At 53.8% G+C, this 13,286-nt stretch overlaps 1 protein-coding gene across 1 annotated transcript; it reads left to right on the top strand.

The window, feature by feature from the left end:
* The first annotated feature begins 241 nt into the window (after positions 1-241).
* ABCG4 (ATP binding cassette subfamily G member 4) lies at positions 242-13,179 on the top strand. Its single transcript, XM_045556299.1, has 14 exons — positions 242-485; positions 4,654-4,771; positions 4,886-5,018; positions 5,152-5,202; positions 5,390-5,535; positions 7,301-7,424; positions 7,554-7,668; positions 7,860-8,002; positions 8,879-8,977; positions 9,259-9,427; positions 9,543-9,643; positions 10,734-10,892; positions 11,064-11,182; positions 11,406-13,179. Exons 1-14 carry the CDS (start codon positions 248-250, stop codon positions 11,629-11,631), a joined length of 1,941 nt encoding a protein of 646 aa, XP_045412255.1. The 5' UTR covers positions 242-247; the 3' UTR covers positions 11,632-13,179.
* Positions 13,180-13,286: the final 107 nt, after the last annotated feature.

Raw genomic sequence — 13,286 nt, 5'->3', positions numbered from 1 at the left:
CTGGGGCCGGGCTGGGGCCGGGGCTGCCCGGGACCGAGCAGAGGTCGGGACTGAGCATCGCGGTGTTTGGGGGTGGGAGGCAAGTGCCCAAGCGGCCGCGAGTGGGGTGCTAACAGTCTCCGATCTGCCCTAAGAAGGAGGCGGGGAGCGGGGCGGGGGCAGCATTAGAACACAACGGAGCTTTGCGCCGAGACTCGGGGGTCTGCCCCGAACCGAGCAGGCCTTCTCCCTGCAGGCGGGCGGCGTGATGGCGGAGAAGGCGCTGGAGGCCGTGGGCTGCGGACTAGGGCCGGGGGCTGTGGCCATGGCTGTGGTGCTGGAGGACGGGGCGGAGCCCCCCGTGCTGACCACGCACCTGAAGAAGGTGGAAAACCACATCACTGAAGCCCAGCGCTTCTCCCACCTACCTAAGCGCTCAGCCGTGGACATCGAGTTCGTGGAGCTGTCCTACTCTGTGCGGGAGGGGCCCTGCTGGCGCAAAAGGGGTAGGGAGCTATGGGCCCTCTCCGAGTTGCCTCTCCAGGAGCAGGAGGCCTGGGTGTCCCCTGTTCGACGTGTCCTGCACCAGAGGGCTCCGTGGGACACTAACATCTGACCCCAGCCCCTCTCTCACTGCGCACATAGCGGAGGTGCCAGGATCTGTGCTCCCCACACCTGTGCGCACTGGGGGACACTAGGTTCTGTTGGTTCTTGGAGCTTTCTCTTCTGAAGAGACCTATGGCCTTTGGTCCTTGAGTGGTCCTTGAGTGGTCCTTGATGAGTTTTCCTGCTTTATTTTTGTGGAGAGTTCCTGCCTGTGAGGGCTGGTATGAGAAAGTGGGGGGCTGTGTCTGCAGGGCCTAACAATGCCCTTGGACCTAGTTTTAAGGATGTTCTCATTCCTGTCATCTTGCTCCATTCTTGCCACAGTCCTGCAAAGCAGGGAGGGTGGAGGTTGGGCAGGATAAATGTCATCTCTATGTTACTAATAAGGAAACTGAGGTCTAGGGAAGTTCAGCGACTTGACCAATGTCACACAGCTAATAGGTAGTAGAGCTGGGACCAGCTGGTTTCTCAGCTTCCCATACATTATCCTTTCCTCTCTCTTAACTTGCCTGGTACAACAGTCCCATCTCCTGCCCTTCCCCTCCTGTCAGGATGGTTCCCCTGGACCCTGACCATCCTCTGCATGCCCTGTCCTGGACAGCTTGAGCTGGCAACAGAGAAGCTGGGGCTGTTACCCAGAGCCAGGGCGTGGGCTAGGGGTGTGGCTGGGACATTGTTCTCTGAGGTTTAAGAAATAGATTTGGGGTGCCTCAGAGCAGGGCTGAGCATGAGTCGTCTCTGCACTCTCCACCCTCACTCCCATGAGTGACCAAAAGGTCACAGGGCCAATGAAACGGAGGCATCTGGACTCCCTGCCCAGTGTCCTATCCCTGAGCAGCCTCTCTAGGTCCTGAGACCAGCTCTGGGCAAAATGTTATTTGCTTAGCCCTCTCCTTTCCTCATAACTTTAGGGAGAAACAAAGATAAAAAAGAAAGGTGGGTAGATGGGCCAGCTCAATGGTTGCTTCAGCTTACCAGCCACACCCCTTGGCACCCCTGACTGAGTCCTTCCCTCCTTGTGACCCTGCCAGCCCCATTCTGCTCTACTGGCCATTTTGCCATCTCTTTCATCCCTTGCCTCTTTCTCTGCCCTCTGCCTTCCCCTCTCTGCCTTCTCTTTTCTGTTGAATCCCTCTCCCCTTCTCTAGAGGACACAACGCAATTAGGGGTAGGCAGAAAGGAAAAAGAGCAAGGGGGATGGAGAGAGGGAGAGTTCTGTCTTTTCCCAGGTAAGAATTTGTCATCAGCCTTCCCTAATCATATATGGTGTTTCTTATTTTTCAAAACACCTTCCTATTAATTATTATTAATGATCTCACTTAATATTCACAATAACCCTATTAAGTCCTTAGAAGGAGATATTACTATCTTTCTTTTCTAGATGAGGAATTGGAAGCCCTAAAGATTAAGTGACTTGACAAAATTGCAAAAGAGTTCCTGACTGTTGCAGGACTAGAATACTGGTATCTCTCCAGCCAAAAGTCCTGGCAGGCCCCTTCCGTGCTAAGCAGTTGTATATCAGAAGTCATGGGTTCCCAGTCACTTGTAAGCTGTGTGACCTTGGGCAGGCTGCTTACCCTCTCTGGCCTTGCTTTCCTCATCTGTAAACAGGGATGAGGAGAATACCCACCACATCGGCTTGTTGGGAAGCTCAATTGGACAATATCTCTGAAAAGCAAGTGTAAGATGATATTTGTATTAGGCACAAATATTTGGCTGAGACTAATTGAGGGGAAGGTTCGTCACTGACAGTTTCTTCTCCTGCAAAAGAGATCACTTCTTCTCAGTGGCTCTGAAAGACATAAGCTGGAGTGCAGCACCAGACGTCTTTCTGATTGGTGGGAAGGAGCACTGAGGAGAGGGTTGGAGCTCATGGCTTCCCCTCCCCCAGGAAAGAACTTTATGTGTGACCCTGGGTGAGTCATTGGTTGTGCCTGGGCCCCAGTTGCCTCATCCATGTTGTTAGAGGAGCAGCTGAGGTGTCAAGCTTTGTAAACCATAAAGCACCATCCAGGCAGTTGGTATGACCAGGACCTGGCTGTGGGCAGGAGCTGCTCCCCCTTCTGACAGGAAGTGTCCAGAGGGACAGCTGGGTCCAGAGCACAATCCTAGGTGTAGTGGAGGAAGGGTCAAATACGGCACCCCTTCACTGTCTCTGCTAAGGAGGTAGAGTGGGGAGGGAATCAGGCTTTGTGGGGGTCGGCGGAGGGTGGCAGTAAGCAAAGTGCTAGGTGAGGGATTGGTGTCTCTCCCTTACCAAGGCAGGTCTGCAAAACCAGCAGGCAATGCCCTCCTCGTTGGCCTCAGCCTTCCTCTCTACTCCCACGTCTCACCAGGTAACTCCATGTATGCTCTGCCCGCTGTTCCTGGATTGTATTAGATAGATAGATAGATGCTTTTGTACCGCCGAGCTTTTCCTCACAAAGCCTGGAGGGCCCCTGCCTTCCCTCTGCCTTTTGAAATCCTGATCACCTTTCAAGACTTAGCTCAAATGCTATCTCTTCCATGAAGCCACTCCTGATTTCCCCTTGCCCTTCCACCCTCATCAATTCCATTTTCTGTATTCTCAGGGCACATTATCTGTACTTCTGTTATAACCCTTACTTTATTTTTCTTCAGATCATAGATGTTTTCTTGTCTATCTTACCTTGACTGTAACCTTCTTGAGGGCAGAAACTGTGTCTTCCTCATTTTTTTGTCCAGTGTTTGGTACAGAGCTTGGTGTATAGTAGATATCAATAAGCATTTATCAAATGGAATTAATAATAAAATGTCACTTTTTAAATGCACTCTGTATGCCAAGCACTGTGTCATATGCTTTACATATATTATCTCATTGAATCTTTACAACAACCCTATGAGATAGGTACTATCATCCTCATTTTACAGATGAGGGACCTGGAGCTCAGAGAGGTTAAGAACTTGCCCGAGGTCACACAGCTGGTAAGTGTGGAGCCAGAATTTGAACCCAGATCCACCTGACTCCAAACCGGTGCTCTAAATGCATATGCTGCCTCCCAATGAATGAATGAAAGGTGAGATTTTACTGGGCCATGTTAGGGGCTGTAGAGACAAGCCTGGTGGGCAGAGAGAGCACAAAGAAGGAGGCTTTTTCAGAATGACACAAAAGCTCTGAGAACACACACTCATAAAACACTTACTGAGGCTGGGCGCGGTGGCTCACGCCTGTAATCCTGGCACTCTGGGAGGCCGAGGCGGGTGGATCGCTCGAGGTCAAGAGTTCGAGACCAGCCTGAGCAAGAGCGAGACCCCATCTCTACTAAAAATAGAAAGAAATTATCTGGCCAACTAAAATATATATATATAAAAAAAAATTAGCCGGGCATGGTGGCGCATGCCTGTAGTCCCAGCTACTCTGGAGGCTGAGGCAGTAGGATCGCTTGAGCCCAGGAGTTTGAGGTTGCTGTGAGCTAGGCTTACGCCACGGCACTCACTCTAGCCAGGGCAACAAAGCGACACTCTCTCAAAAAAAAAAAAAAAAAAAACACTTACTGAGCACCTACTACATGCCAGATAGTCTGCTGAGGTTACAAAGATGAGTAAGACACAGACCCTGCCCCTAAGGAGCTCACTGTCTAAGAGGCTGGGGGACCAGGGCAAGTGACAGGCACATCGAGTAACCAACATGCTGGAATTTGAGAAGTGCTATGGGGACACAGAGGACAGTCAGCGAGTTCGGGCCTGAGTAGTGGGAAGGTTTTCCTGGAAGGGGTGACAGTGATCACTGTGATTACAGAAGAGGACCAGGGTCTTCTATAACCTCGATCCCCTCTCCACACCCATCCATGAGATGTGTGGGTTTCCCCACGGCCTTCAGAAAAGGATTGTCACCTCTGGTACTTTGATATTAGTGGTGGTTGTTTCTAAAGGGACAGGATGAGAGGGATGGGTTATTGCTGGGGCTCTGCAGGTTGCTCCTCCATCCTAACCAGTCACACAGAGTAAGGACTGCCTATTTCACTGATAGCCACGGCTGTCCCTAAGAGATTTGGGGGCGCCTCTGTTTGCTGTAACCCTGACCAAAAATCCCTCCCTCCCTTGCTACAGGTTATAAGACCCTTCTCAAGTGCCTCTCAGGTAAATTCCGCCGCCGGGAGCTGATTGGCATCATGGGCCCCTCGGGGGCTGGCAAGTCCACGTTCATGAACATCTTAGCAGGATACAGGTGAGAATGAGGCTGGGGTGGAAAGGGAGCAGGACCCAGGAAGAAGGATCCCTGGGGCAGCATGGGAGCTATGGAAGTCGCTTTGATCCCCATCCCCAACCAATGTCCCTGCAGAGAGTCTGGAATGAAGGGGCAGATCCTGGTCAACGGGCGGCCGCGGGACCTGAGGACCTTCCGCAAGATGTCCTGCTACATCATGCAGGATGACATGCTGCTGCCACACCTCACAGTGTTGGAAGCCATGATGGTGAGGGCTGGATGGCCATCCCCTCCTCCCAGCAGCCCCCTGCTGTCTGCTGTCCCCACCCTCCCCACTGACTGGGGGTCAAGGTAGTGCCCCCTCTTACACATACCCTTCTTGCCTACTCTCTGGGCCCCAGGTCTCTGCTAACCTGAAGCTGAGTGAGAAGCAAGAGGTGAAGAAGGAGCTGGTGAGTGTGGAAGGGTAGGCACCTGGACGGCAGCCCTCATGATGCTATTGGCCCTGAGCTGGGGGTGGGAGAATGGCGGCCAAGCCAGAGACAAGGGACTCGAGGGAGATGCTTTTTGAAGTTGGGGTGGTGCCTGGTGGAAGCAGAGACTCTGAAGCTGACCTGGGGTGGGTGGGGGTGGGGCCAGGTGACAGAGATCCTGACGGCACTGGGCCTGATGTCCTGCTCCCACACGAGAACAGCCCTGCTCTCCGGCGGGCAGAGGAAGCGCCTGGCCATCGCCCTGGAGCTGGTCAACAACCCACCTGTCATGTTCTTTGATGAGCCCACCAGGTAGCTCTCCCCCTCCTCTCCCACTGGGAGACCCCCCTGTCTCTCCTCGGCCCTGAGCCAGGGCTGGAGGCTGCATCTTCTCCATGACTGGGAACCAGAGCCTCTGTGTGCAGCCTCCTGGGGCCGCCATAAGGGCTTACTCCTCATCTGCATCCTTGCCAAGCCCCATCCTTCCCCCAGGCAGAGACCTGCATGTCCTCCTTGATTGATGCTCCCTCTCCTGTCCCCCACAGCCACCAGCCACCAAGCCCTGTTGATTCTACTCCGCCCTCCCCCCCTTTTTTTTGAGACAGAGTCTCCCTCTGTTGCCTGGGCTAGAGTGCCGAGGCATCAGCTTAGCTCATAGCAACCTGAAACTCCTGGGCTTAAGCAATCCTTCTGCCTCAGCCTCCCAAGTAGCTGAGACTACAGGCATGTGCCACCATGCCCGACTAATTTTTTCTATATATATTTTTAGTTGTGCAGATAATTTCTTTCTATTTTTAGTAGAGACAGGGTCTCGCTCTTGCTCAGGCTGGTCTCAAACTCCTGAGCTCAAACAATCCCCCCTGCCTCGGCCTCCCAGAGTGCTAGGATTACAGGCGTGAGCCACCACACCTGGCCTCTACCCTCTTTTGATGTCTCTCAGATTCTCCCTGTCCCATCTCTGGTGCCAGTGCTTAGGTTCAAACATCATCATCAACAGACTTAATCTCTTCGTCTCCAGTGTCTCCTAGCCAATCCTTCTTCCCAACAGCAGCCAGGGTGAATTTTCCAGAAGACAACTCTGGCTGTACTCATTCCCTTTCTTAAAAACATGCAATGATTCTCATTTGTCCTCAGAATAAAGTCAGGTGACTTACAAGGTCCTGGTCTGAATCTACTTCACTAGCCTCATGTCTTGTATTTTATGCTCTAATAATACTGAGTTGCTTGTAATTCCCTGGTCAAGCCACATGCTCCATGCCTCTAAGCTTTGTCCATGCTGTGTCTTCTGCTGGAATGCCCTTCACCTCCATGCCTCCTCTACCACATTCACCTAGCTTAGCTCCTACTCCTTGTAGGCTCACTCAGAAACCTTCTCTGACTACCCTCCGACACCCTGCTACAGCAGAGCTGAATTCTCCCTCTCTCATCCGTGTAGCTACAGCACTTTCCACGTTACCTAAAATCATCTGTGCACTTGTCTATCCCTCCAGACAAGAGTCTGTGTCTTATTTATGCAACATTTTAATCCCAGTGCCTGGCATACAACAGGTGCTTAATATATGCTTGTTAGGCTGGGTGCAATGGCTCATGCCTGCAATCCCAGCATTTTGGGAGGCTGAGGTGGGAGAATCACTTGAGGCCAGGAGTTTGAGACCAGCCTGGGCAACTTAGAGAGACCCCATCTCTACAAAAGATAAGAAAAATAAGCTGGATGTGGTGGCATACGCCTATGGTCACAGCTACTCAGGAGGCTAAGGCCAGAAAATCATTTGAGCCCAGGAATTTGAGGTTACAGTGAGCTATGATTGTGCCACTGCACTCTAGCCTGGGTGACAGAGTGAGACCCTATCTCAAAATAACAAACAAATATATAAATATGCTTTTAAAACTGACAGTGCTCTGGGCTTCTGGGTACCCCTAAGTGCCTGACCATACAGGATACTGGGGGATGGGGTTGGCCAGAGTGATCTCTTCGTGTCGGCTCCATCCCCTTCACAGCAACTGCCCTACCCCAAACACTCCCTTCTCTTGGCCTCACCCATCTCACTGGGCCCCCTGGTGGCCTCTCTCTGGACAGCGGTCTGGACAGTGCCTCTTGTTTCCAAGTGGTGTCCCTCATGAAGTCCCTGGCGCAGGGGGGCCGTACCATCATCTGCACCATCCACCAGCCCAGTGCCAAGCTCTTTGAGATGTTTGACAAGGTGAGTGCCTCCAGGCCTCAAAGAAGATTGGCCTGAGATGCAGGGATGGAAGGGTATTGGTAGAGGTGCTGGCGGGTCCCTGCCTGGCCTGTCGGGTGTGTCTTCCTCACCCTTCTCTTTCTGCTGCAGCTCTACATCCTGAGCCAGGGTCAGTGCATCTTCAAAGGCGTGGTCACCAACCTGATCCCCTATCTGAAGGGGCTTGGCTTGCACTGCCCCACCTACCACAACCCAGCTGACTTCAGTGAGTGGGGGCCGGTGGCAGGGGCTGGGATGCAGCGGTGGCCAAACCCGGGGCTCAGGTCCTGCACTCAGGCCCCCTGTAGGCAGAGGTCTCGCTGTCACCTGCCTTTGCCACATACCCAAGGAGGGGCTGACGTGTCCTTGGGAAGTAAGGGTGAATCTTAGCTGAGCGCTGTGCTCTGTGTCCCCCAGTCATCGAGGTGGCCTCTGGCGAGTATGGAGACCTGAACCCCATGCTGTTTAGGGCTGTGCAGAATGGGCTGTGCGCCATGGCTGAGAAGAAGAGCAGCCCTGAGAAGAATGAAGTCCCTGCCCCCTGTCCCCCTTGCCCTCCGGTGAGTAGGGGTGAAGAGGGCAGAGAAGGCAGAGTGGGGGCGGGGCAACTGAACCATGGACAATGACTGCCTTGCCAAAGGGGCTGGAGGCATCGCAGTTGTTGGGTACTAGGAAGAACCTAGGACTTGGGATCGGCCTACTATTAGCAGCTGTGTGACTTTAGGCACATTACTTAACCTCTTTGAACTTCAGTTTCCTCACTCACTTATTCATTCAGCAAATTCTTATTGACCATCTATAGTGTGTTGTCCTCAGTACTGGCACAGTGCCCATCTGGTAAGCAAGACCAACGCTGTCCCTGGCCTAGTGGCCAATGTGGCTTACTGTCATGTCCAACTTGGAGATGATGATACTACTTCACAGGGTTACTGGGGGCACTAATTAGATAATCACATAAAGCTCTTAGCACTGTAGCTGGTACAGCAGGTGTTTGCCCAATGCCTGTTCTTTTCCTTAAATGAGATACTATGAACCTTGAAGATCAGAAAGGTTAATTATTATTGTTACTGTTGTCATCATTATTAAATAGTATTATTGTGAAATGGGTGGTATAAAGGAATTACATCGTTAGGGTTAATGTCTTCCAAAGGATTAAAGAAGTGACTGATCTACTATTGGCCACCATGAGTGTCCATGACTTCCTTTCCACCTTCTCCCTCCCAAGTGTTTGGCCTGCTCCTTGCGTCTCTCTCTGAATCTTGCTCTGATTCACACCCCTAGGCTCAGCTTCCAGGTACACAACTCCATGACAGAGGATTCTCCTGTAGAGCTGGAGGACCCCTGCCCTGGGGAAGGGCTCAGGGGTTTTCTCGTTCGCTGAGCTGGGTGGGCTGTGGGTGGTGGGATGGGCTCACCTGATCATTTCTTCTTCCCAGGAAGTAGATCCCATTGAAAGCCACACCTTTGCCACCAGCACCCTCACACAGTTCTGCATCCTCTTCAAGAGGACCTTCTTGTCCATCCTCAGGGACACGGTGAGGCGTCAAGTTGGGGCAAAGGAGGCTGGCATAGGCCTGGTCTTGTGGGTTGTAGGATCCCAGCAGCTGGGGTGGGAATGGGGCCCCTTCGTCCGCAGCTCCCCCCAGCAATGCACCTGAGGTGGGAATGGGGTGGGAATGGAGCCCCTTCCTCTGCAGCTCCCCACCACAGTGCATCTATGTGCCAGTGAGGGCAGCTCTGAGTTCCTACCCCACTGTGGCCTACCCATCCCTGGCCTGTGACACATCCCCTCTCCTGGGGATGCCCCCTCCCACAGGTCCTAACTCACCTGCGGTTCATGTCCCACGTGTTGATCGGCGTGCTCATTGGTCTCCTCTACCTGCATATCGGCGATGATGCCAGCAAGGTCTTCAACAACACCGGCTGCCTCTTCTTTTCCATGCTGTTCCTCATGTTTGCTGCCCTTATGCCAACTGTGCTCACCTGTGAGCTGAGCTGCCCTGGGCATGGGGCATGGGCGTGGGCGTGGGCGTGGGTGCTGGAGTACGGGGCAGGAGCCAGGGTGGCTCCCAGCTGCACCTAATCAGCCTGTGTCCTCAGTCCCCTTAGAGATGGCAGTCTTTATGAGGGAGCACCTCAACTACTGGTACAGCCTCAAAGCGTATTACCTGGCCAAGACCATGGCTGATGTGCCCTTTCAGGTGAGCCTCTTCCTTCTGCCTGCCCACTGCCTCCACCTTGCCTTGCTCCCTCCCTCCTTGCTTGCCTGCCTCCCTCAACCTTGTCACTTTCCTCCCCTTCTTTTCCTTCTACCCACTTAGGAACTAGGTGGTGAGTACTTACCACCCACCAGGCTCTGAACCAGGCCCTAGGGATGTAGCAGCGAACTAGACTGACCTTGTGGGACTTTCGTTTTCATGGGAACAAACAGAAAATGATGAAAGTAATAACCCTACAAATGACTCTGTAAATCTTAGAGGCAGTAGAGAATAGTGTAGGCTCTGGAGCCTTCCTGCTACTTGCTAGCTGCAAGATGTTGGGCAAGTCACCTAATCTCTTTGCTTCAGTGTCCCTGTCTATAAAATGGGATGACATTAGTATGTACCTCAGAATTGTTTGTGAGAATTAAATGAGTTAATGCACGTAAAGTACTTAGAGTAGTACTTGGCACACACTAATGCCAAATAAATGTTAGCTGGTTTTGTTGTTACTGCCGCCATCATCCTGTTCCAAGCACCAGGGCCACCAGTAATCCACAGGGCACCTTTGTGCAAATTAGAAAAAAGGTGGCCTTCGTCAGGGTGGACGCTGCACTGTGACGGTACTTGGCCTGGTGAAAAGAGCGCAGGCTGGATCTTGGCCTCTGGCTGTCTCTTGATTGGACGCCCTTGTGCGGGGAACAACTGTGCGTAGTGGGCTCAGTCCTTGCCCCCCAGGAGTTGATGCTCTCGTAGGGGGAACAAAACACTGTCCTGTGGAAGTTAATTAATTAACAGTATAAGGAATAAGCTTGTCCAGATGGGAAGGACTTTAGGAGCTCAAAGGAAAGAGAAGTCACCGTGCCTGAACTGGTCAGAGTGGGCCCAATGGAAGAGGTGGGACAGGAAGATGAGTGAGGTTCATAAAATCAGGGGACATGTGTCACACAGCATGAGCAAGAGTTTGCAGTCAGGATAGGCATGGGCACTCTGGGAATAGGTGTTCTAGAGGTTCATGCCCGGGTGCAGCGGAGGGTCTCGGCCACTGTGCCCCTGGTGTGAAGTCCACTGCCCGGCTGTGGTCGCTCCCCAGGTGGTGTGCCCAGTGGTATACTGCAGCATCGTGTACTGGATGACAGGCCAGCCAGCTGAGACCAGCCGCTTCCTGCTCTTCTCAGCCCTGGCTACCGCCACGGCCTTGGTGGCCCAATCTCTGGGGCTGCTGATTGGAGCTGCCTCCAACTCCCTGCAGGTAGGAGGGCTGGCTCATGGGGATTCCCAAGTGGGGGTGAGGTCTTGTGGGAGGAGACAGGGGCTAGCATAAGGGGTGGGATGGACCTACTGGGAAGCCCTGGGGCCACCCCAGTCCTGGGTCTGTCCTGGTCACCCCTATGATGGCCCGGCCCCCTCCCTTCCCCTCTAGGTGGCCACCTTTGTGGGCCCCGTTACCGCCATCCCTGTCCTCTTGTTCTCCGGCTTCTTTGTCAGCTTCAAGACCATCCCCACTTACCTGCAATGGAGCTCCTACCTCTCCTATGTCAGGTCAGTGCCCCTCCCTCCCATTTGCCCCTGCTCCTCCCTGCAGGAGGCCATGCCCAGGTCTTCCTGGGTTATGCCAAGTCTGGTGCCTGTTCTATTATTCTTTGGGTAGGGGCACCCTGGCAGGCCCCCAGGAGTGACAGCATTGCAGCTAGGCTCCAGCGATTTACCCAGGGAGCAGGGACCCTGTGCTCTGGATCCTGTTCTGATGTCTGTGCCTGCCTAGGTATGGCTTTGAGGGTGTGATCCTGACGATCTATGGCATGGAGCGGGGAGACCTGACATGCTTAGAGGAACGCTGCCCGTTCCGGGAGCCACAGAGCATCCTCCGAGCGCTGGATGTGGAGGATGCCAAGCTCTACATGGACTTCCTGGTCTTGGGCATCTTCTTCCTGGCACTGCGGCTGCTGGCATATCTTGTGCTCCGTTACCGGGTCAAGTCAGAGAGATAGACCTTGCCCCTGGCCTGCGCCCCAGCCCCCGCAGCAGGAAGCCCCACCCCCCCCAGCCCTTTGGGACTGTTTTAACCTTGTAGACTTGGGCACTGGTTGCTGGTGTAGCTGCCCTCCCCTCCCTCGGTCCTCCACAGGCTGGCTGATGGACTGTGCTTCCAGCCTGGGCCCTGGGAGTGGGGGGCGCCAGCCCTCCCCACCATGTCTAGGAGTCTTCCCAAATTGATGCTATTTGTAGCTTCCTCCCTACTCTCCCCAACACCTGCATGCAAAGACCACTGGGAGGCTGCCACCCTCCTTGCCCACGGCATCCTCCTCTGTTGTCTGCCTGGGGGCCCCAGGCTCGCCAGGATCCCACTTACAACTGACCAAAGTGGCCCCTCTGGGGGTCCCTACCACACAAGTGTTTGTAAACTGGGCTGCTATAAGGTTGGAGTTCCAGGGCTGGGCCCTGGTGGGGTCCCCTGTAAGTCCCATTATGGACGCGGGAGTAGAGCAAGGAAGGACTCTGGAAGTCTCTTCCTCCTCCTCTCCTTCTCCCCACCCCCTGACCCTGGCTGATTTGGACAATCTGCTGGGACAGAAAGCTGGGTTTTCTGTCTGGGTCACCACTCTCAATCCTGGGGATTAAAGAGGCCTGGGGCTTTGGGATGCTCCCTCCCACCTCCCCATCACCTTGGTGGGGGGTAGGGCCTGGTGGCACATCTGCAATAATGTCTGTGTTCCTCTCCCACCTGCCACTGGACCTGGAGAATGCACTTTATTCTGGGGGGTGAGTGGGGGAAGACCCAACCCTCCTTTCTCGCTGTTCCTGATGCTCGGTCCCATGATGCTCTCTCCTTCTCTGGAGTGACAGGCACTTACATGCGAACAGGCAATCTCAGCCCTACACGCTCGCCATCTCCTACAGTGCAGAGGAAGAGTGACGGTGTCATGGTGGTAGGGTCGGGGGTGCTGTGGGGAGGGCAGTGCCAACCTCCTCCTGGGGAATCTTACTTTGGAGACTCTAAGGATGAGGCTGGTGCTGCCCAGGATGTCTCCAGGATCTGCAGGTGTCTACCCGTCAGTCTTCCCTCCCTCCCAAGCCAGGGGTGGCACAGGGCACTAGCTCCCTGGAGTTCAGGACCCAACACAAGCACAAGCACGGGCATAAGTTGGCTTTGGCCACCGCCACCCCACAGCCCTCCTTTTGTGCTCCACACTGGCATTCTCACTCCCCTACCACTTCCCCAGCAGCTTGCTGCTCATTCAAACTCCTGTCCATGTCCCTCCTCTGCTTCCAATCAGCAGGTGGCCCCTGGGCATCAGAGCAGTATGCCCTGGGCACCAGGTGGCAGACACACCCAGAGCATGTGTGGCTTTCCTGGTGGGTCCAGGCTCATTCTGCTTCTGATTTCCCCTCCCTCAAGGTTCTTTTTCCCCCTCGTTCCTATATACATCCCTCTGTATCTGCCCTCACCCTGCCACAGCGTCTTCCCATCACACAGAGATGCCAGTTGTATTTGTGGGATTTCACCCGTTATTAATAAAACCTATATTTATACAGTATGCAGTATATAAATGTGTGGGGTCTGCCACCTGGTACCATGGGCCGTGAGGGGGTCTTCAACGCACTTAGTGAGATGTCTGTCAGCTTTGGGGAGTCTATGGCAGGG

The sequence above is a fragment of the Lemur catta genome, chromosome 7, assembly GCF_020740605.2.
Source record: "Lemur catta isolate mLemCat1 chromosome 7, mLemCat1.pri, whole genome shotgun sequence".
NCBI lineage: Eukaryota > Metazoa > Chordata > Mammalia > Primates > Lemuridae > Lemur > Lemur catta.
The sequence above is the reverse complement of the archived record's forward strand: the minus strand, read 5'-3'. Positions and strand labels throughout refer to the sequence as shown.

Excerpts from the sequence above, each read along its gene's own strand:
- ABCG4 (XM_045556299.1), top strand. The coding sequence starts at position 248 with ATGGCGGAGAAGGCGCTGGAGGCCGTGGGCTGCGGACTAGGGCCGGGG. Across the intron at positions 5,203-5,389 it reads AAGAGGTGAAGAAGGAGCTG|GTGACAGAGATCCTGACGGC; the intron begins GTGAGTGTGGAA and ends GGGTGGGGCCAG. Across the intron at positions 7,425-7,553 it reads TCTTTGAGATGTTTGACAAG|CTCTACATCCTGAGCCAGGG; the intron begins GTGAGTGCCTCC and ends TTTCTGCTGCAG.